Raw genomic sequence first — 20,164 nt, 5'->3', positions numbered from 1 at the left:
AGGAAAGCACTCCTAGTAAAAGGCTCATTAATAACTCAAAGTCAAATTTTTGAAAAATACATTATAAAAGGTATAAATATCAATAAGAAAATGAAAATTTTGTAATGATTTCCCTTTAAAACAGAAGGAATGCATCTTTTAAAAAGCTCTGCATTAGCTCCATTTTTGTTATGTTGGTATCACGTTATCTGATTCAACTATTGATGGACACAAAGAAGTTACCTTTGAATATAAGCTTTGTACTTATATACTTGACATTGGTATACTTTGTCCTCCAAGCCAATCTCTGACATGAATAACAGAGATCAGCAAAAGTCCTTTGCTTTTGAAGCAGATATGTTTCTACAGCCCCCAACTTGGAAAAACAAAGTACTTTGTGTTGCTTGGCTTAAGTGCATTTGTGTTACTCTGTTTTAACACAAATCCAAGCAGTTTTATATATGCAATCTACAAAAATGTGTCTTCTGAAATCGTGGAGTAACACAAGTTCTTCCTGTTTACTTTTCCACAAGTACATACTCCAAAAGTTAAAATGTCACTTGTGTGAAAAAAAATAGTTTGTGTTCATTTAGTCCCATGACTTGTGTGCCAGTACAAAATTGCATATACATTATATGTAGAGTGTTTGGGGGAAACTGTTGTGTATATGTCTCAGCATTAAACCCAGATTTGCTTTTCTTTTGTTAATGACAGCGGAGAAGGTCAAGAGGATGCAGGGGAACTTGACTTTAGTGGTCTCCTGAAACGTAGGTGAGAACCAAGCGATGGAGTGAGGCGCTGTGGCCTGGAAATCTTTTAGACACCCACTGAGAGAAGTCCAGTTTAAAGTGGATGTTTTTCAAAGAATTTCTCATTTCTTAAAATGTGTTTCGCTTATAGAATATAACACAGAGTCAACTAAGAAAGAGACAGAGAAACCACTGCATACTAATCTGCTAAAAATTTAGCTGATGTTTTTTAACCTTTCTTTTAAATCTTTCATGAGTTTCACATCTTTTCTTAGTTGGGGATGAGGAGATCTGAAAACTGAGGCAGAAGACTTAAATACCTAGAAGCCTCTGATTTCTCTAAAGATTTCTATCATTTCAAGCATGATTCTTGGTCATGATCAAATAAGTAGAGCCTCTATTCTCCTGCCTTTGATATTTTACCAAAAAGTCAATTTCACAATTTTGGTAAAAAGTCTCTGCAGGTGTATGTATGTATATATACATATATGTTATGTATATACAAATACATAAAATAGTACTTATGATTGTATTTCATCAAATCTAAGACATCATTCATTTTAATACACTCCTGTATTTTATAAATCAATAAGCAATGAAAAAATTGCTCCAAAGTGTTTATTATGACACACTATTGATTATAGGATACAACCTTATTTTAAAGATAAGAAGTAAAATAATAGACATTTAGAGGAGATAAAATGTAGTAAAATGGAAATAAATGTTTAGTATTATCACACACTCCCTTAACATTGTTCTCTTATAATAAAACTTATAGATTTCATTATGGATATTCAGTACATAACCATTTTATAAGATTTCTACCCATATATGCACATATATAATCATACAATATATTATATATGAGTTATATATAAGCCTATACATACCCAGATATTTACTATAGTGCAACTTTTGCTGGGATTTTATTTACCTATCAAATATGTGAATAAATCATAAAATTACAATTCTAAATTAATAATATATAATATTGAAATCAGTTTTTATTTAGCTTTCCAGGTTCACTCTTTATTACTTGTAGTGCTTTCTGTGGTTACTAAAGAAACATATGTATAAATACATTTCACAACAAATTACAAATAGAATAAAATGGACTTGTATCTGTTCTCAGTTTAGTTGGATGGTTTTATTCAAGTCCCTATGAATGAAAAACCCTCCCAGGTCTAAACGTTTAGGATGAGAGCAGAAATATTAACAGTGTTGTTAATATTTAATAATTTAATAAATATTGGTAATTTATTAATTACCAGTAGATATTAGCCAATCAAGAGACCATGGTAGTATCAAATACATCTGTCCCTCATTGGCTACTTCAAACAACATTAGTCTCAATAATAACTATTAATTTCCCAAATTTATTTAAAGCAATAATATATGAAGTGACCCTAAGTGAATCTTACCCTTCCTCATTCTACAGGTGAGAAACCAAAGACCAGAGCTGTCAAGTGACTTACCTACCTCATGTCATACAGCTAATTGGAGATAGGGCAGGGACCTAAATCCACGTATTCCACTGAGTCAGCTCATTCCACATAAGAAATATCACACTGAATCCGCTTTGGAAGTTGATGCTTCAATTTATAATACAAATTGACACCTCAGGAAGATGAGAGATTTTGTTTTTCCTCCCGCAATCACTGACTCAACCAGGAAAACACTTCCTTTGTGCCTTCTGTCTGCCCGTGCCTACCAGTGCCTGGAATTTAGAAAGGGCCATAATACACATTTGTGGGAAGGAAAAGATAGTGGTAAAAATATGGATGTGGTTCTCAATTCTCCCAGTTACAAACTGCATTACTTTGGTCAAATTACATGTCCTTTCTGAGACTTGTTTTCCACATCTGTAAATGTGGAGAACAAGAACTACTTAAATCAATGTAAAAGGCTGGCTTACAGTAGGTGTCAAATATTCACTCTCACCAAAAATGCGACATTTTCCTTTGAAGAGCCTTATTCATAAAAAGACATAATACACACATATATACACATAGACACATACACACAAGAACTAACCAATCAAGATGTGATACAATAGATTATTAAACACCATGCTCTGGTTAAAAAGAAAAAAAGAAAGAAGAAGGAACAGACTACCAGTAGTTTGCAGAGTCAAGGAAATTTAATTAATGATCAAAATTACTGAAGAAAAAATGGGCAGCCAACATGTCTCCAGTTCTCACTTTCTTTACATCCCTTAATTATGATTTTGACTCATAATTAAATTGTTGTTAGCATAAGACTATATTTGTTTAATATACTATACTAATCCACCATTATAATTTTAAAAATCATTGTGTTTTCCTACTAATTTGTGAATTGCATGTGTTTTCATTGTGGCAATGACACCATTTCTACTCCAAGAGTGTGTGGCAAAATCCCTATCAAAATAAATATCTTTACAACCAACATGTCTCTACAACAAAAGATCTCCCTGACCTGAATGAAGCCAGGGTATTTCAAATAGACATTAGCTAAATCAGAGTAAATCTATTAGGCAGAATCTTGTTATGGGATATGACCTATATATATGTATATATACTTGAAAGTTTTATTCTATATAAAATTTCTATAATTGCTTTGTACTTGACTAGAACCATCAAGTTATAGAAATTTTGATGTAGATGAAAGTACTATGAATATTATATAGGTCTATCTCAATGCTTGAAAAGGAATCAGTAGTGCCTACAGAAATATGAATTTCTCTCTCTACTGTAATTTAATGTAACCATGCAGATAGGGCCATGCACAGCCACCATGGTAAGTAAAGATATGTTCCGGATGAGCTAAGGAAATGCTACAGGTGGAAGCCTTGACCTCACACTCCAGTAAAAAATAACGAATGCTTCTCCTTGCAATTTGGAACTGAATTAAATAATAAAGAGAAAAAGAAGGAATAAGTAAGAGATCACTGGTATGTGTATACCAAGTTTGATAAGATTAAGAACATAGTAGAGCAAGGTGTATTTTGGTGTTTTAATGGAAAAAATGGTGAGAATATTTGGTTTTATGAATCTACCAACAAAACTGACTTAAAGAAATCACACTGACAACATGATCGTTATACTGGCTTCCCTTATATAAATATTCACATCATGGATCTAGTTTTGTCGTAGTATTTGACTTGTGCTTCTTGCTATTTTAATCTAGTTTGGTACTTTTAAATCCTTTTACCAGTGTTGGGAGGATACTTGAAATGTGGATGTAATTCTTGTTGGCTGAAATACAAATTTAACACAATGTAATATGCCATTCTTTTACAGTGTGGGGACTATCTTTAGGCTGGAATACCAAAAAAATAGAGCATTAATAAGGTGGTTGAAGAAACACGAACAAAGATTATATATAGGTACATATAGACACATTTTAATTACAATTTTCCAAGACTTTCTATAAAATATTTTTTAAAGTATTTGAAATTTAGACTGCTTTCAGACAGTAAACCTAGTAGATTTGGCAAATTGTTACCAATATTCCAACTTCAGGACAATGTTCTAAAGCGTTTCCATTTATCTGTGTTAATAGAGTGTACAGTCATTATCTCAGTGACATAAGAGGCACGTTTTTAAGAGGCACATTTTCCTAATGATGTTGTCAGGTCCTTCCCATAAAGGTTATTGATAGACCAATAACCTCCCACTTCTTTCCACTTTCCAGGAGATTTGCCTCAGCATCTTCCTCCACTGGGCAAAAAGACTTATATGACAGTGTAAATCAGATATTTAGAAGTCATCCTTGCCTAATGCCACCCTAAATTCTGTGTTAATATTTATAGTCTCCTCTCCTTCCATATGATTACAATCCAGTATTTTCTCAAAAAGTGCAGAAACAGGTGTAATTAATGTGACAATGCAAACACATGTAACCCATTACTTGCTAACATATTAGCATGAATCTGTTTTCACACTGGTGTTCAAGACGTGTTGACCAGTTTTCCTGGAAAATCATATCAAACCAGCATTATTCACAGTAAGTAGTCGCTGTAACATTTTCAAATTAGCCTGATAAAAACAGTCAACTAAGTCTTTAAAAGAAAATCATTTACTAATATGGTAGGAAAATGCTTTACGAAAAATCCTTAGATTTGAAATACTTATTTGTACTGTCTTCATCTATAGCTAGAATGTATACAACAATGAAGGTAGAAAAAGATCATTTTTCTTTCACAGACCAATATTTAAATCGTCTCATTCTTAATCCACTTTTCAAAATTATTTCAGTTGCCCATAGCCTAGATGACACCTGATCTTAAGTTCCTCAGAACCTCACCTTCTCTTTAAACTTTCAAGTTGAAAATAAGTAGAAGTATCTTCAGAGTATTTCCTGATACCTTTCTCTCTCCCTAATATTGTACTGTTAACTAGGAAACGAGAGCGTCAGTATAAGCGCACACACCTGATCTTTAACTATATGAAAGTTTCCTTGAGACTGCAGCCTTTACGTACTCAGCCTTTAAAAAGGGGGACTTTTAACACTGAACCGAGAAATCGGTACCATACTCCAACCTTCCTTGTGCTTCAGGGCCGGTGGGCGGCTACTAAACTAGGCAATGGTTCTCCCCGGTTAGGGAGGTGAAGCCGCAGGAGGAAGAACCCGAGGTAGATGTGTGGGAGCTGCTGAAGAATGCGAACCCCAATGAGTACGAGAAGATCGCCTTTCAGTACGGCATCACCGACCTGCGTGGCATGCTCAAGCGGCTCAAGCGCATGCGCAGGGTGGAGAAGAAGAGCGCAGGTGAGCCCTCCAGGGGCGGGGGCGGGCGTGGCAGCGGGGCCAGCCTCCTTAGCGCACCAAAGAAGTAACCCCTACAGGGATGCTTCCTGTCTTCCGCTGGGTTTGGGGTGGGAATGGATGGGTGCAATTTGCAGGGGTGACACTTCTCCTCACCATTGGCTTCGGGCGAAGTTGTTCAGGGCTCTGCACTCAGTAGCCACGAGGGTGACAGAGTGCCAGTGAACGGTTAAGGGAAAGGAGATTGCCTTTACAAGTACCGCATACAGCGTGTAGCGGAAAATTAAACATCTTTGCTCTCACTGGGAATTTCCCAGTAGCCTCTTCCTCCAGCCTCCACAACTCCCTCACTCTGAAATTCTCGATTCTTAGAGTAGACTCGACGTCTCTTTGTTTTATCATCATATTCTTCCACCCATTTAATAGGGCCTGGGGATACACCTCTCACACCCAATGCGGTTGTAAAACAGCTAGGCTGCTCCCTAGATATCTGAAGGGAATGTAGCTTGTTGTGGTTTTAAATATCTTTTAAAAATTAATTTGAGATGTTGAAATTTAAAATTAAAAAAGAGAGAGAGACACACATTTTAAGTTGATCATAAGCTCTTCAAAGTTTCCTACTTGGTCATGGGCAGTTATCCGTTTTGTGACACATCAAGGTAACATATCAATCCTATTATTGTTTACTGTGTATTAACATCGAAATGTTATTTATTTATTTATTTATTTATTTATTTATTTAGGCACCCAACCTGGATTTCCAAGTAGAATTTAAAGTCTCTCACCATTTCTTTTTAAAAATCTGCCCTTTATTTCTAAATGTCCCTGTAAACTGGGTGAGAAATGGACCCAGAGAAATATAGAAGTGTTTTGTTTTTGCTTTGTTTAATTAATTCGACCATCCCCGCTATTTCAAAACTTCAAAAGTTTCATAAGTTTAATTCTTGAGAGGTATCTGAAATGGTATAGTTGTCATAAGCATGTAAATGTCAAAGTATAGAGCCAACCATATCTCTTTTCCCCCACACTGCCTAATTCTTGCCACTTAGCTCTGAATTGATGTCATGAGGTATATAAATAACTTTTTTAAAGCTAGTATTTATTTTATCATGTTAAAATAGGAGGAGAGGAGGTTAAGCAATATTATGGCAAAGTTACAATGATGGAAATAGAAGCATAAAAATTCCATGATTCATTCCACAGGTGTACGTATTTTCCAAACTATCTAAATGAGTATTATCTTTAAAATCAGGGGGAAAGTATTTAAAAAGAAGTTAATTTCTGCCTAGGTCTTTTCAAAGATCATCTATTTTTAATCTACTATGTTCTGTGTTATTTAAAATGTTTTGAAATCCAGAGTTCCTAACCATATATGTAAGAAGTATTTAATATGTGTCACTATTTGGACAAGTTTCCAAAGTACAAAAACTTTGATAAGTCTACTATTTCAGTTAGTCAAAGGCATTCAATTTAATCTTATGAGTCATTGAATTTATCTCATAAACTCTGTGTTAAAAAACTATTTGTGACATAGAAGAAGTACAGAGATAATGCCAATGATCCTGATAGTAATCATGCTAGGAGAATAGGTACATTCTTCAAGCTCACTTTCATCTTGATTCTTTACAATTTCCTGAAGAGTTAGGATGATCATTTTTAAAGGCTCTTCAATAACTCTTATGATTCTTTCAAAAACCTGCGGGTTCTCTTCAAATTGTTAAACCATGTAATCATATATAAATCAACACAGAATTCTAAAATATAAAGGATAATTTGGAAGGTTCCTAATTTTTTTCTAGAGTCTCAATCTTTCATTTAGTTTTAGGTTCTTATACATGCATCGACTATTTAAATTCACAGCATATGTATGCACCTATTGACATAGGTTTGCTTTTTCTCTCTACTAGCTTTTGCAAAAATTCTTGACCCTGCATATCAGGTTGATAAAGGAGGCAGAGTAAGGTTTGTTGTGGAACTGGCAGACCCAAAGTTGGAGGTGAAATGGTATAAAAATGGTCAAGAAATTCGACCCAGTACAAAGTAAGTGGGCTTTGCAAATCAGTGATGGCTATATAAATCAAACAGTAGTTTGACTTAGTTTTCTGTGACTAAAAACATGCTTTTGTTATACCTTTTTAATTCAAAATCACCTGGAGGGAGAGTAAAAACTTTTTGTGTATTTTGGAGCCAGTAAAATTATAGTGCTATCTAAATAAAACATTGTTTTATGTTTTCACTCTATACACACTAGTTTGTGTGATTCCAGTTCCAGGTTTGTGTCAACATAGGTTATATGTGATTATTTCAGAGCACTGTCAAAACTTCTCCCAATTTTAAAAATAAGATTTTAAAAATTTTGAAATGAATATTTGATATACCAGCTGGGAAGCACACCTCATAATTAGAGAAATTTGTTTTTCCAAAAGAGCATCTAAAGCCTGTATTTTATTTCTTGGCTCTCTTTCAAATGAAGGAAACAAACTAATCCCTGATGTCTGATGGTATTGCTAGCCTATTATGAAACTACTTTGCACAGATCCTTCTCAGCCTGAGAGATTTTCAACTCCAATATATTTTTTTAAGTTAACAGGAGCCACATGCACATTTATAAAAAGACTTTAATCCTGAAAATCTGTCACTTCTGGAGTACAATTAGGTAGTTTCCAATTTCTCATGCCTACAGAGTGACTTTGTAATAATGTTTGTGTCTGATAAAAATCTCTTGAAAGCAGTTTGAATTTATCAAAAACATAATTTAAGTCAGTTATTTTTATGTCTAGAAAATGTTGTATAATGCTTTATTCTTGAAGTCTTCAATTTGAGAATTTTCCAAATAACTTTTTCTTCAGTCTATTATAGTGCTCTAATATAATCAACCATAATCCAGATCACAGACAATTACATTTTGTGATATTCCTGGCTTTTAGTTTTTTGTTTCCAAATGTTCAAGTTCTTTTTTAGTAGATGGTTACTGTGATATGATAATACTAGTTTTAAGCTCATTTAAAAGAACATCAAATTCTAAAAAATTATTGCCTATAACAGTGATTATGTTCACATTATTGCTTAAATTGTATGATCACTTATTCACCTAACAAAATCTCTTATGTCACTGCACTAAGCCATGAATGGAATCAATAAACCAATGAGTAAAATTGAGTGCCTGTCCACCTGTAAACTAGATAAATTGGGAGGTGCCTGGTTGGCTCGGTTGGTTAAGCATCTGACTCTTGATATCTGCTCAGATCATGATCTTGCAGCAGTTCATGGGATTGAGTCCCATGTCAGGGTCTACATTGACAGTGCGGATCCTGCTTAGGATTCTCTCTTTATCTCTCTGCCCCTCCCCATGCTCGCTCTCTCTCTCTCTCTCTCTTTCTCTCTCCCCCTTCCCCACATTCTCTCACTCGCTCTCTCAAAAATCAATAAACTTAAAAAAATAAACTAGATGCATTAATCATTTAAAAAAATTTACAGAGTTCAAAATCTCTCTCATGACCTTAGCCAACCCTATTCTCCAACAATAGGTTAAAAAAACTAAAAAGCAAATATGCGAATACTAATTTGTATGTGAAATTAAAACTTCTATAAAAATACAGATATTAAATATTATGTGTAAACATGCATATGTATTACAATGTGCATTATAAAGATGACAATTGGCTTCATGTTTTGTGTTAACTAAACTATGTAAGGTATGCTACATACGTGCCAGATCAAAATTATATCCCTGACTTTTAAACATTGCTGAATTATAAACCAAATTTGCTGATAATAAAGAAAAGAATAAAATCAAGTTCACAGACTGTTATCTCCCTCCTATTCCAAACAGATACATCTTTGAACATAAAGGATGTGAAAGAATCATGTTTATCAATAACTGTGCACTGACAGATGATTCAGAGTATTATGTGACAGCTGGTGATGAGAAATGTTCCACCGAGCTCTTTGTACGAGGTAAAGTGGAATCTCTTACTGTAGTCTTCAACAGCCTTTGGTACTCCTTCTCCCAAAGGTAGTTATCAAAATGAGTGTGAGGTGTGCTCTTGAACTCTAGGGCGCAGGTAATAGTACCCCTAGAAATGGGTTTGCTTGGGTGTAGATTGGCTCTGTGTGGAAGCTCCTTTACATTGGCAGTTATTATGTATCCTAATTAATCCTTTAGTTTGTTGAAAACTAGAAAAGCTTAGAGGAGAAAAAAAACTGGTGAGTCAAAATACCTCATGCTTTTGACTCAAGCAAACAATATAATTATTCCAGTTATAGCTTCTGAAATCCAACAAACTCTACTGGATAATCCTCATTTCACACATTCAGCTGATTGCAAATAGGCTTCTCTTGAAACCAGTTTTATTAATAAAAGGGAATCAGTGATTGGCACCGAGGATGCTGAAGACAATCTTGTACTAAAACATCGTGAAAAGAGCTGGAGGGTGTCATGAAGCCCTCTGAATCCAGAAAGCTCTGCAATCTCTATCATCCATCTCCAACCAGAACCAAAAAATCATACTGTTACAGATTCTCCATCACAAATATCAACCACGTGGTTTCTTATTTGCCAAAGGAAGGATACTTGACACATATTTTGTCTGCTTTCCAGAACAACAATTGATTTGATTTGAAGAGTTCTGAGAAAATTGGGAAAATTTACCTAGGTGCTGCCCAAAAAATCACCCACTATCTACTACCATCTAACCATAACCCTATGGTAGATGATACTTTCTTACTATTGGTCTTTTACCTGTGAACAAATCTGTGGTCATGAGCAGGTTTTGGGCATTTAATGATTCTGATTCTCCTTTTCTTTTTTTAACAGAGCCTCCAATTATGGTAACCAAACAGCTGGAAGATATGAATGCTTACTGCGGGGAAAGAGTGGAATTAGAATGTGAGGTGTCGGAAGATGATGCCAATGTGAAATGGTAAGTAGCTTTCCTGAGGTCTGTCCATTTTTAATAGATGGTTTAAAATATGCCTTTATAGATTGGAGAACCAGAAATGGCTTTAACACATTTGAAAAAAAATCACAACCTCATTGGTGTTAGTAGAAATGATAGCTAGAACTACAAATACAGTGGGAGTTTTTTCACCTGTGAAACTGGAAAGTGATCCAGAAATCTAGATTGGTAAATGTAAGGAAGTAGACACTTACTAAGAAATGGAAGGTTCATGGTTGTCCGGATCTGTTTGAATCCAGATCCCATGGATGCTCCTAAGTTCCAAAACTTGCTTACTCTCACCATGCCATTCTGGCAACTTACATGGGAAAATATTATATATTTTCCCTACTTACCTTATTTTATAGTACCTCAGGAAAATGTTTTAGGCTAAGGATCACCAATTATTTTTAAAAATAAAAGCATTTTTTGTCCAGTTAAAGAGTGTTTTCTCAAGTTCTATGTGAGTAGCCTCAAAATTAAAGCTAAGAGATTCAGATAATAAAATGAAATGCTTTGTTGAAAAGTACAGTAAATCACACAGTACAAATCTATGGTAATTGGCACAGAGTAGATTGTTCACTCTAATCCATAATATTTGCTATCTTTAAAACATGTTAAGTGAGGGGCCCCTAGGTGGCTTAGTCAGTTAACCATCTGACTTCAGCTCAGATCATGATCTCACGGTTGGTCCCACTTCAGGCTCTGTGCTAACCACTCAGAGCCTGAAGCCTGCTCAGGATTCTGTGTCTCCCTATCTCTGCCTGCCTTTCTCTTTCTCTCTCTCCCTCAAAAATAAATGAAACATTAGAAAAAATTAAAACATACTAAGTGATACAATTCTTACTAGTGAGTGGAAGAGATAATATTCACTCAGCATATTCAACTGATCTTGAATGAGGAGAAAGGGCTTATATTCTTTTAATGTAATTTTTCAGACAATCCTTGTTATATTATTAATCCGTTTGATATAATGATCTGTACATTCTTTAATTTAACAAATAGTTCTTAGATACCAGGATATAGCAAAAAAACAAAAACAAGATCAATAACGTCCATCTCCTGAAGGGTCTTTCATAAAACTTTTTATAATCTACTTAAACTCAGGTTTAAGAATGGTGAAGAGATTATTCCTGGTCCAAAATCAAGATATCGAATTAAAGTTGAGGGGAAAAAACATATATTGATCATAGAGGGAGCAACGAAGGCTGACAGTGCAGAATATTCTGTAATGACAACAGGAGGACAATCAACTGCTAAACTTAGTGTTGACTGTAAGTAAGATCTCCTTGGGTATCTTCCAAGTTGGCTAAATAATGGTGTTGCATTTGTTAATTCAATTTTAGAAACATTTCAATCTACTGGTAGCAATTTTAAATATGTAAAATTGGATTTCATATTGAGTGTCTATGTCATATCAGTCAGGTTCTCTGAAAAGAAATCGACTACTCAGTTTAATAGTAAAACACAGTATTGGGAAGTAAGTATAAAAGTCACCTGCCAGAGAAATTATCCAAATGGCTAAGAAATACTGTAATTCCAAGACCATATAAATAGATGATAAATACTTAGATGCAATATAAAATCCTGGTAATGTTTGCATAACCCATGGGTGAATTTGCTGTCAATTCATTAAATAAACATTCGACATTCTGCAATTACATGTGGAATGAGACGGAAGTTAAACCAAAGGGGATCAAATGAGAAATTGTAAGAACTCATTTGCTACTAAGATCCAGAGGCATGAGAGAATTTATTTACTTCCCCAAGTGCCCCCAAAAGTAGCCATTCCTTAACGGCAGAGTCTGCCTCTTCCAGTTAGCCATAAAAATTAAGATATCAAATCTCACAGGAAGTTTGGTAGTAATACATGCAGAGCGGAAATCCTGCTTCCTTCCTTCTTTCTTAGTCCAATTGTGATTCACAGGATCGCTGAATTATTCAGAAGTTATCTCAATTATACTCATTATGCATCATGGAGTTGCGTCCATTTTAGCTTCATACCAAAACAGTTTTTTTCAGCCATGGACAGAACCTTATCTGATTATAGCAATTACAGACATTTCTTCTATAATACAATATATGCATTTCTAAAATCACTATGCTATACAACGTCATGCAATAAAACCATAAGACTAATGGAGAAAATGAGGTTATAAGCACAATACTTAAAAATTTTGTGAGCCACACATTAGAACCAAACAATAAGAACAATAATAAAAAAAAACAGTATCACAGATCTAAGATCTGTGGCGAGAGTTCCTAATGTTGGATCTATGTATCCTGCCAGACGGTTAATAAATATGGCACTTTATGTTAAATGAGACCTAAAAATTCCTTGTGGAAGCAGTGTGGGAAGTGTTGTAGCTAGTGAGACACTGTTAAATCGTGGGAAGAGGTTATTTGAAATTGGATGGACAGTGGTAATCTCTGATGTGCATGAGTGTGGTTTGTATTGCATGGGTGAATTCAAGCAGCTGGTGGATATTTGATGTGTGTGTGTGTATGTGTGCACACACACATGCATGTGACCATTTTATGCAGTTCTATCTGGCTCAGTTCAGCTGGGTGTCATATCCTCTTTTTCATGAATGAAATTATGCATAATCAACACAAAGTTTGTGTTATGTTCCGGTTGTCTCCTAATACATATCAATTGTACTGGAACAAATTCTCATTTTCGAAACAAGATACCATCTTGGCCTGTCTAGAGTTTGGGTTTGGCACTTATAAATGTTATTTCTGTAGTGAAACCTCTGAAGATTTTGACACCTCTGACTGATCAAACTGTACACCTTGGAAAAGAAATCTGCTTGAAGTGTGAAATCTCTGAAAACATATCAGGAAAATGGACTAAAAATGGCTTACCTGTTCAGGAAAGTGACCGTTTAAAGGTTGTTCACAAAGGAAGGTAAGCAAGTTAGGTGATTCGTAACTGGTTCCAATATGCACGCTTCCTCTACTTCCTAAATTACATGTTGGTGAGGAGGTTTGGAGAGTAGTCATAAATAGTGGATATATTTCTGGTTCTTTGCTTCTATATAGCAAGAATGTATGACTTCTCCATTCTACGTAATGCCCTACCAGTGATCCTTTATCTAAACTTCATGGTATGGTATTTTGTCTATTCAAAAACCATCAACTGATTTTTCCATATAAATACAAGGTTAAAGGAATGATACTGAATCTATGGATTCAATCAAATGGATGAACTTGCCCTAACTAATAAGTGCCACTTGACCTTCCCACAATTTTGGGGGGCGGACATAATATCCTAGAATCTATCAAAGATCTCAGGCAAAAATTGTTAACCTTGGATCTATGGATCCTGATTATGATCCTGGTTAAGATCATGAATGAACTTCAGGGATGGTCCCATAAATCCTCTGAAGTTGTAAGCAAAGTCTGTGTGTACATATTTTTCTCGAGAGAGGATCAATGTTATCCATCAGATCCCCAAAAAGTTAAGAACTACTGCTTTTAGATTTGGCATATAAAGCTAAAGTCAAGATTGTTCTGGGTAATTTTTTAAATCTTAAAGTATGACACTACTGAGATATTATATTTTAGCCTTTTTTTTAAAGCTATGTAATGAAAAAGGAATACTAGACTCTTGCATGCATAATAAGCAGGCTGTATTTATATGGATAATTTAAGCCTTCACATTCATAAACTCTCTCTGTTCCTTGGTCTGTCTTTTTCTCCAGCCTGCACTAAACAAGTTAATCAGATAAAGGCCAGATGTGCCTTCAGTTGGGCCATATACAACCTAAATCTTTGCAGATTCTTAAAAATGTTTTTCTTGTTTCCTTAGAATCCACAAGTTAGTGATAGCCAATGCTCTCATTGAGGATGAAGGTGATTATGTATTTGCACCAGATGCCTACTCTGTTACTTTGCCTGCCAAAGTTCATGTCATTGGTAAGTAGATAAATCATTCCAGTTATGTTCTTGTTTTTTTGTTTTTGCTTACCTTGGAAATATAACACATTCAAAACTGTGATTTTTAAAGAAAAAAATACGTGAATTGGTATGTAACTAATCATAATAGTTGACTTTCAAGTCTTACAGTGAAGTAGCTTTGCAAGGTCTCAGGCACCAACTACTTTGACTCCTCTTATATTCTTTTTGGCCAGATAAAATATTGTTCTACCAATATTTAGCACTAGCAAAGTCGTAGCCCAGATATTCACTGGAATGATTGTCTGATAACAAAGGCTATGTTTAATATTCTAGATCCTCCTAAGATCATCCTGGATGGTCTGGATGCTGACAATACAGTGACAGTCATTGCAGGAAGCAAGCTTCGTCTTGAGATTCCTGTCACTGGAGAACCACCTCCCAAAGCCCTTTGGAGCCGAGCGGATAAGGTTTGTTTTAAGTACACACACACACACACACACACACACACACACACACACACACAGCCCACCACACTTCCTGCCTTCCATTAGTCAGATGAAAGAAGAAAGCAAATAAATGTACAAGGATACAGTATAGATATAATTCCTTGGATTAAGAAAGATCATTGATTTTCAGGCAAATATAATCACCATTCATCTGCTTTTCATATTTCTGACTACCTACTATGTGACCAGGCATATATTTATGTGTAGTAAATATCCCATTTTTCATTCTAAAGGGTATCAGGGAGTGAAGTGGAAGAGAAATAGACAATGAATTATTAAATAAACAAATGAACAAAATCACTTTAGATAGTAATAAGTGCTATGAGGATTTTTTAAAAACAGTATAATATGATTAGCAAGTGATTGCAAGGTAAATGACAATGGTCTCTATGAATGACAAAGAAACCATTATATGATCAAAGGAAAGAGATTTCCAGATAAAGTTAATGCAAGGGCAAAGGACAAGAAAAGAGGAAAAAATGAGCTTGATGTGTTGAAGGAACAGAAAAAAAGCCAGTGTGGCTGCGTCCGAGTGAGTAAGGAGGAAAATAATAAACAAGGTTGGGGTAGTAAAGCTCATGTATCATTTTGTGGCTCCTAATATAAAATGTGTTATAGGCAGTAAATCTCTTCCATATGATATTATAATTATGGACATATGTCATTATAGATTTTGCAAAACTCATAGATGTACAACATAAGAGTGAACCCTAATGTAAATTATAGACTGAATGATAATGGTGTGTCAATGTAGGCTCACCAATTGTAAGAAATAATACCACTCTGATGTGGGATGTGGAGGAGGTTGTGCATGTGTTGGGGAGGGGTTATATGAGAACTCTTTACTTTCCATTCAATTTTGCAATGAGTCTAAATCTGCTCCAAAAAATAATTTATTAATTAAAGTTGAGTTGGGTGTTTTCTCCCTTCTGTTTTCTGGAGGAAAAAACAAAAGAGCATCATTGAGCTTTGGGACAACTCCAAGCACTGAAATATATGTGTAGAGTCTCCAAAGAGGACAGAAGAATATGTAAAAAAATTCGAGCTAAAAAGTTTCTAAATTTAATAAAAATTTAAATTGCAGATAAAAGAAGCTAAATAAAATTTAAACAAAAAGAGCATTAATAAAACCACACCAACTTGATAATAAATTATATTAGATAAATAAATAATAAAAAGAAAAAGAAAAAGGAAAGAAAAAAACACCAAGGCCATTAAAATCAAATTGCTCAAATCCTATGATTAAGAAAAAAATTTTAAGTAGATGGAGGGGGGGAAAGTCACATGAAATATACAGAAACAAAGAGTGACTGCAGATCTCTTTGGAAGCAAGGCAAGTGAAAAGACAGTGAATCAACATCTTTAAAGAAAAAACTATCAACCTAGAATACTATGAATTCTAAAAAATTCTATAAATTCTAAAAAAAATATCGACCTAGAATTCTATACTAAGTAAAATTTTCAGAAACAAAGGCAAAATAAAATTATTTTCTGAGATATAAAAGCTGAAAGAAATAATCACTGGCAGACCTGCACCACAAGAAATGCTTAAAGTCCTTCAGTCAGAAGGAAAATTATGCCAGGTCAAATCATTTTCACAAAGGAACAAAGAGCATCAGAAATGATAACCATGTGGATAAACATGAGGTTTTTTTCTTATTATTTAAATCTCTTTAGAAGATAATTGACTATTTAAACAAAAATAATAATAATTTACTGTGGTGTTTGTACCATAAGTGTAAGTAAAATTTATGACAAAACATAAGGTCAAGGATAATACAAAAAAGGATGGAAAGTAAGAATTAGGAGGGTGAAAGGGGAGGTGTGCTATTGTTATAATATCACATGAACGTGGAATGTGAAAAGTTAAAGATGTATATTATAAACCGTAAAGGAACCACTTAATAATAAAAAGTTATAGCTAATAAGCCAACAAAAGATATAATATGAAATAACAAAAAAATATGAAGGCAGAAAAAGAGGCACCAAAGAACAGATGGAGCAAGTAGAAAACAAATAGCAAGGTAATAGAATTGCAAAGAAAAGCAGATAAATTAAAGATTTCAATACTTTCCTCTTAGTAGTTGCTAAAACAAGAGGATAGACCATCAGTAAGGATATTTAAAATTTGAACAATACTGGTAACCATCTCGATCTAACTGACATTTACAGAATACTACTGATACATGCAGAATGGGCATTATGTTAAAATTGCATATGGTTGGTTCAGTTGGTTAAGCGTCCCACTGCAGCTCAGGTCATGATCTTGTGGTCTGTGAGTTTGAGCCCCACATGGGTCTCTGTGCTGACAGCTCAGAGTCTGGAGCCTGCTTCCAATTCTGTGTCTCCCTCTCACTCTGCCCCTTCCCAGCTCATTCATTCTCATTCTCATTCTCATTCTCATTCTCATGCTCTCCCTCTCCCTCTCCCTCCCCCTCCCTCTCTCCCTCTCTCCCTCTCACTCTCAAACTAATAAACATTAAAAAAAATTTTTTTAATTGCATATGGAAAATGTCCAAGATAGGCTATTAGTAAGTCTCAACAAATGTAAAAGGATTAAGGGAATACTACCAGCAGTAAAAAGGAATGAATTACTGATGTATGCAACAGCTTGAATGAATAAGTATGCTGAATGAAAGAAGCTGAACAATAACCAATTTCATTTGCAAAGAGATTCCTCTACTAAAATAACACTTGTGCACTTCTAATTTTAGTCCTCCAACTTTCTCTTTGGTAGGTTCGTGGTCAGTGAGCTTTGGAAGCAAATCCCAGTTCTTCTCATTATTAGCCGTGTGGCCCTGAGCCACAGCTTTCTCCAGTAATATGGGATGTTAACACCTTGATATTTAGGGTTGGTGGAGGATTACATTAAGAACATGTATTTTAGGTGTTAGCACCATATCCACCTTAAGTTCTAAGGCACTTTGGAATAGTTCTTGTCATATAGGTCATGCCGTATTTTGTTCTTCTCCTCCCTAGGCTATTATGGAGGGCAGCGGCCGGATAAGAGCAGAATCTTACCCTGACAGCAGCACTCTGGTCATTGATGTCGCTGAAAGAGAAGACTCTGGTGTTTACCACATAAATCTGAAAAATGAAGCTGGGGAAGCACATGCAAGCATCAAGATTAAAGTTGTGGGTAAGTCCTCTGGGTCAACAAACTTCTAGAATCAAGTTGACATGTCCATATCCAGAGTAGACTTTGCCAGCTCTTGGTTCTCTCAACTCTTCTGGGCAGCCAACAGATAAAACACATATAGCTATATTTTATAAATCACTATCATTCATTATCTATCTTTCCCATTCCTTTTCTTTTCTGTCCTCCCCTCCCCTTCCCTCTCTCCCCTCCTTTCCCCTTCCCTCTCTCCCCTCCCCTCCACTCCCTACCCTCCTTTCCCCTTTCCTCTTCCCTTCCTCCCCTCCCCTCCTTTCCCCTTCCCTTCCCCTCCCTACCCAAACCTCCCTCCTTCCCTCTTCCCTTCCCTTCCCTTCCCCTCCCTCCCTTTCCCCTCCCTTCCCTTCCCCTCCCTTCCCTTCCCCTCCCTTCTTTTCCCCTCCCTTCCCTTCCCCTCCCTTTCCTCTCCCTCCCTCTCTTCCCCTCCCCTTCCCTTCCTTTTCCTTCCCTTCCCTTCTCTTAGTCTTCTTTTTTCTTGCCTAGAGGTCCAATTGCAGGAATCTGTAACTAAGGCTAGCCATTTGGGGTTGCTGGTCATTAGCTTTCCACAGGCATATTCTCTGTCAATCCCCTCTAAAGTCACTGAAACAATTGCTAAACAATTTCCAACATCACAATCATTGTAGAAGAGACAGATTTGCATTAGTCTTTAGATGACCACTTAAGTGCATTTTTCCTAAGTCTGAAAGCCAGTGAAATGAGTCCAGCAGATTATTGGTCGTCCAAGTTCTCGTGATCTCTTCATCTCATTTTATTTTTCCCTTAAAAAATATATTTCAAATGGACCAGAAACTAAGGTCACTTTATCAGACAGTGGACTATGTTAACAAGATATGGTAACTTGCCATTTTTGACTTGGATTTCTACCAATTAACATCTTGATTCTTCCAACTGATTTACAACAATTAGTCCTTGATTCAATTCTCCGGGAAGTTCATTTGTCGTTCAAAACACAACACAAAATCACATCTGATATTTATGCAATAATTTCTTGGTTACTGTTTTCAAGGTAAAGGACAAGTATCTTGAGTTCCATATAGGGCTTGCTTTCTAATGTTGTGACATTAGTTTAAAGGACTTGAATATATAATTATATTTATCTTTATTGGGCTCACCTTCTCTTATCCTATATGGGGCATGACTTTCTGCCCAAATTAGTTACTACATACATTTCAATAAACATGAAAAAGTATTCAGAAAAAAACACTGCTTCTATGATTATCACCAAAAACCGATTTTCCAATTAACATTTTCCTTATGTTCTCACTTACTCTTATTTTATTCTGTTTTACTTTTTCAATTATATTCTAATCTATTCCATTTTTTGTTTGCTACAGACATCCCCGATCCTCCAGTGGCACCAAATGTGACAGATGTGGGAGATGATTGGTGCATCATGAACTGGGAGCCTCCTGCCTATGATGGAGGGTCTCCAATCTTAGGTAACTGATATTGGTCAGTCTGTGGAACCACCATTGGAGGTGGAGTCCTCTTTATACTTATTAGTACAGAGCACATTTTAAAATATGGCATGTAGAAGAAAACCTATTCTACTATGACTTTATTTATTTATTTATAGTTTACTGTCAAGCTGGTTTCCATATAACACACAGTGATCTTCCCCACAAGTGCTCTCTTCCATGACCATCACCCCCTCCCCCTTCCCTCCTCCTCCTTCAGCCCTCAGTTTGTTTTCAGTATTCAAAAGTTTCTCATGATTTGCCTCTCTCCCTCTCCCTAACTCTTTTCTCCCCATTCCCCATCCCATGGTCCTCTGTTAGGTTTCTACTGTTAAATCTATGAGTAAAAACATATGGTATCTGTCCTACTCTACTTGACTTATTTCACTTGGCATGACACCCTCAAGGTCCATCCACTTTCCTACAAATGGCCAGATTTCATTCTTTCTCATTGCCATGTAATACTCCATTGTATATATATACTACATCTTCTTGATCCATTCATCAAGTGATGGACATTTAGGCTCTTTCTATGATTTGGCTATTGTTGACAGTGCTGCTATGAACATTGGGGTACATGTGCCCCTATGCATCAGCACTTCTGTATTCCTTGGGCAAATCCTCAGTGATGCTATTGCTGGATCATAGGGGAGTTCTACTGATATTTTTTGAGGAACCTCCACACTGTTTTCCAGAGTGGCTGTAC

The 20,164-nt window shown here is 35.6% G+C and overlaps 1 protein-coding gene across 1 annotated transcript in view; it reads left to right on the top strand.

The window, feature by feature from the left end:
• MYBPC1 (myosin binding protein C, slow type) overlaps positions 1–20,164 on the top strand; it is a 72,712-nt gene that overhangs the window by 23,480 nt on the left and 29,068 nt on the right. Inside the window, exons 11-21 of the mRNA XM_029955433.1 lie at positions 694–750; positions 5,314–5,480; positions 7,385–7,517; positions 9,310–9,434; positions 10,294–10,399; positions 11,522–11,688; positions 13,163–13,325; positions 14,229–14,335; positions 14,651–14,784; positions 17,803–17,962; positions 19,336–19,440. Of these exons, the coding sequence (XP_029811293.1) occupies positions 694–750; positions 5,314–5,480; positions 7,385–7,517; positions 9,310–9,434; positions 10,294–10,399; positions 11,522–11,688; positions 13,163–13,325; positions 14,229–14,335; positions 14,651–14,784; positions 17,803–17,962; positions 19,336–19,440 (1,424 nt within the window). The remainder of the gene's footprint in view (positions 1–693; positions 751–5,313; positions 5,481–7,384; positions 7,518–9,309; positions 9,435–10,293; positions 10,400–11,521; positions 11,689–13,162; positions 13,326–14,228; positions 14,336–14,650; positions 14,785–17,802; positions 17,963–19,335; positions 19,441–20,164) is intronic.

Source organism: Suricata suricatta, chromosome 10, assembly GCF_006229205.1.
Source record: "Suricata suricatta isolate VVHF042 chromosome 10, meerkat_22Aug2017_6uvM2_HiC, whole genome shotgun sequence".
Lineage (NCBI taxonomy): Eukaryota > Metazoa > Chordata > Mammalia > Carnivora > Herpestidae > Suricata > Suricata suricatta.
The sequence above is the reverse complement of the archived record's forward strand: the minus strand, read 5'-3'. Positions and strand labels throughout refer to the sequence as shown.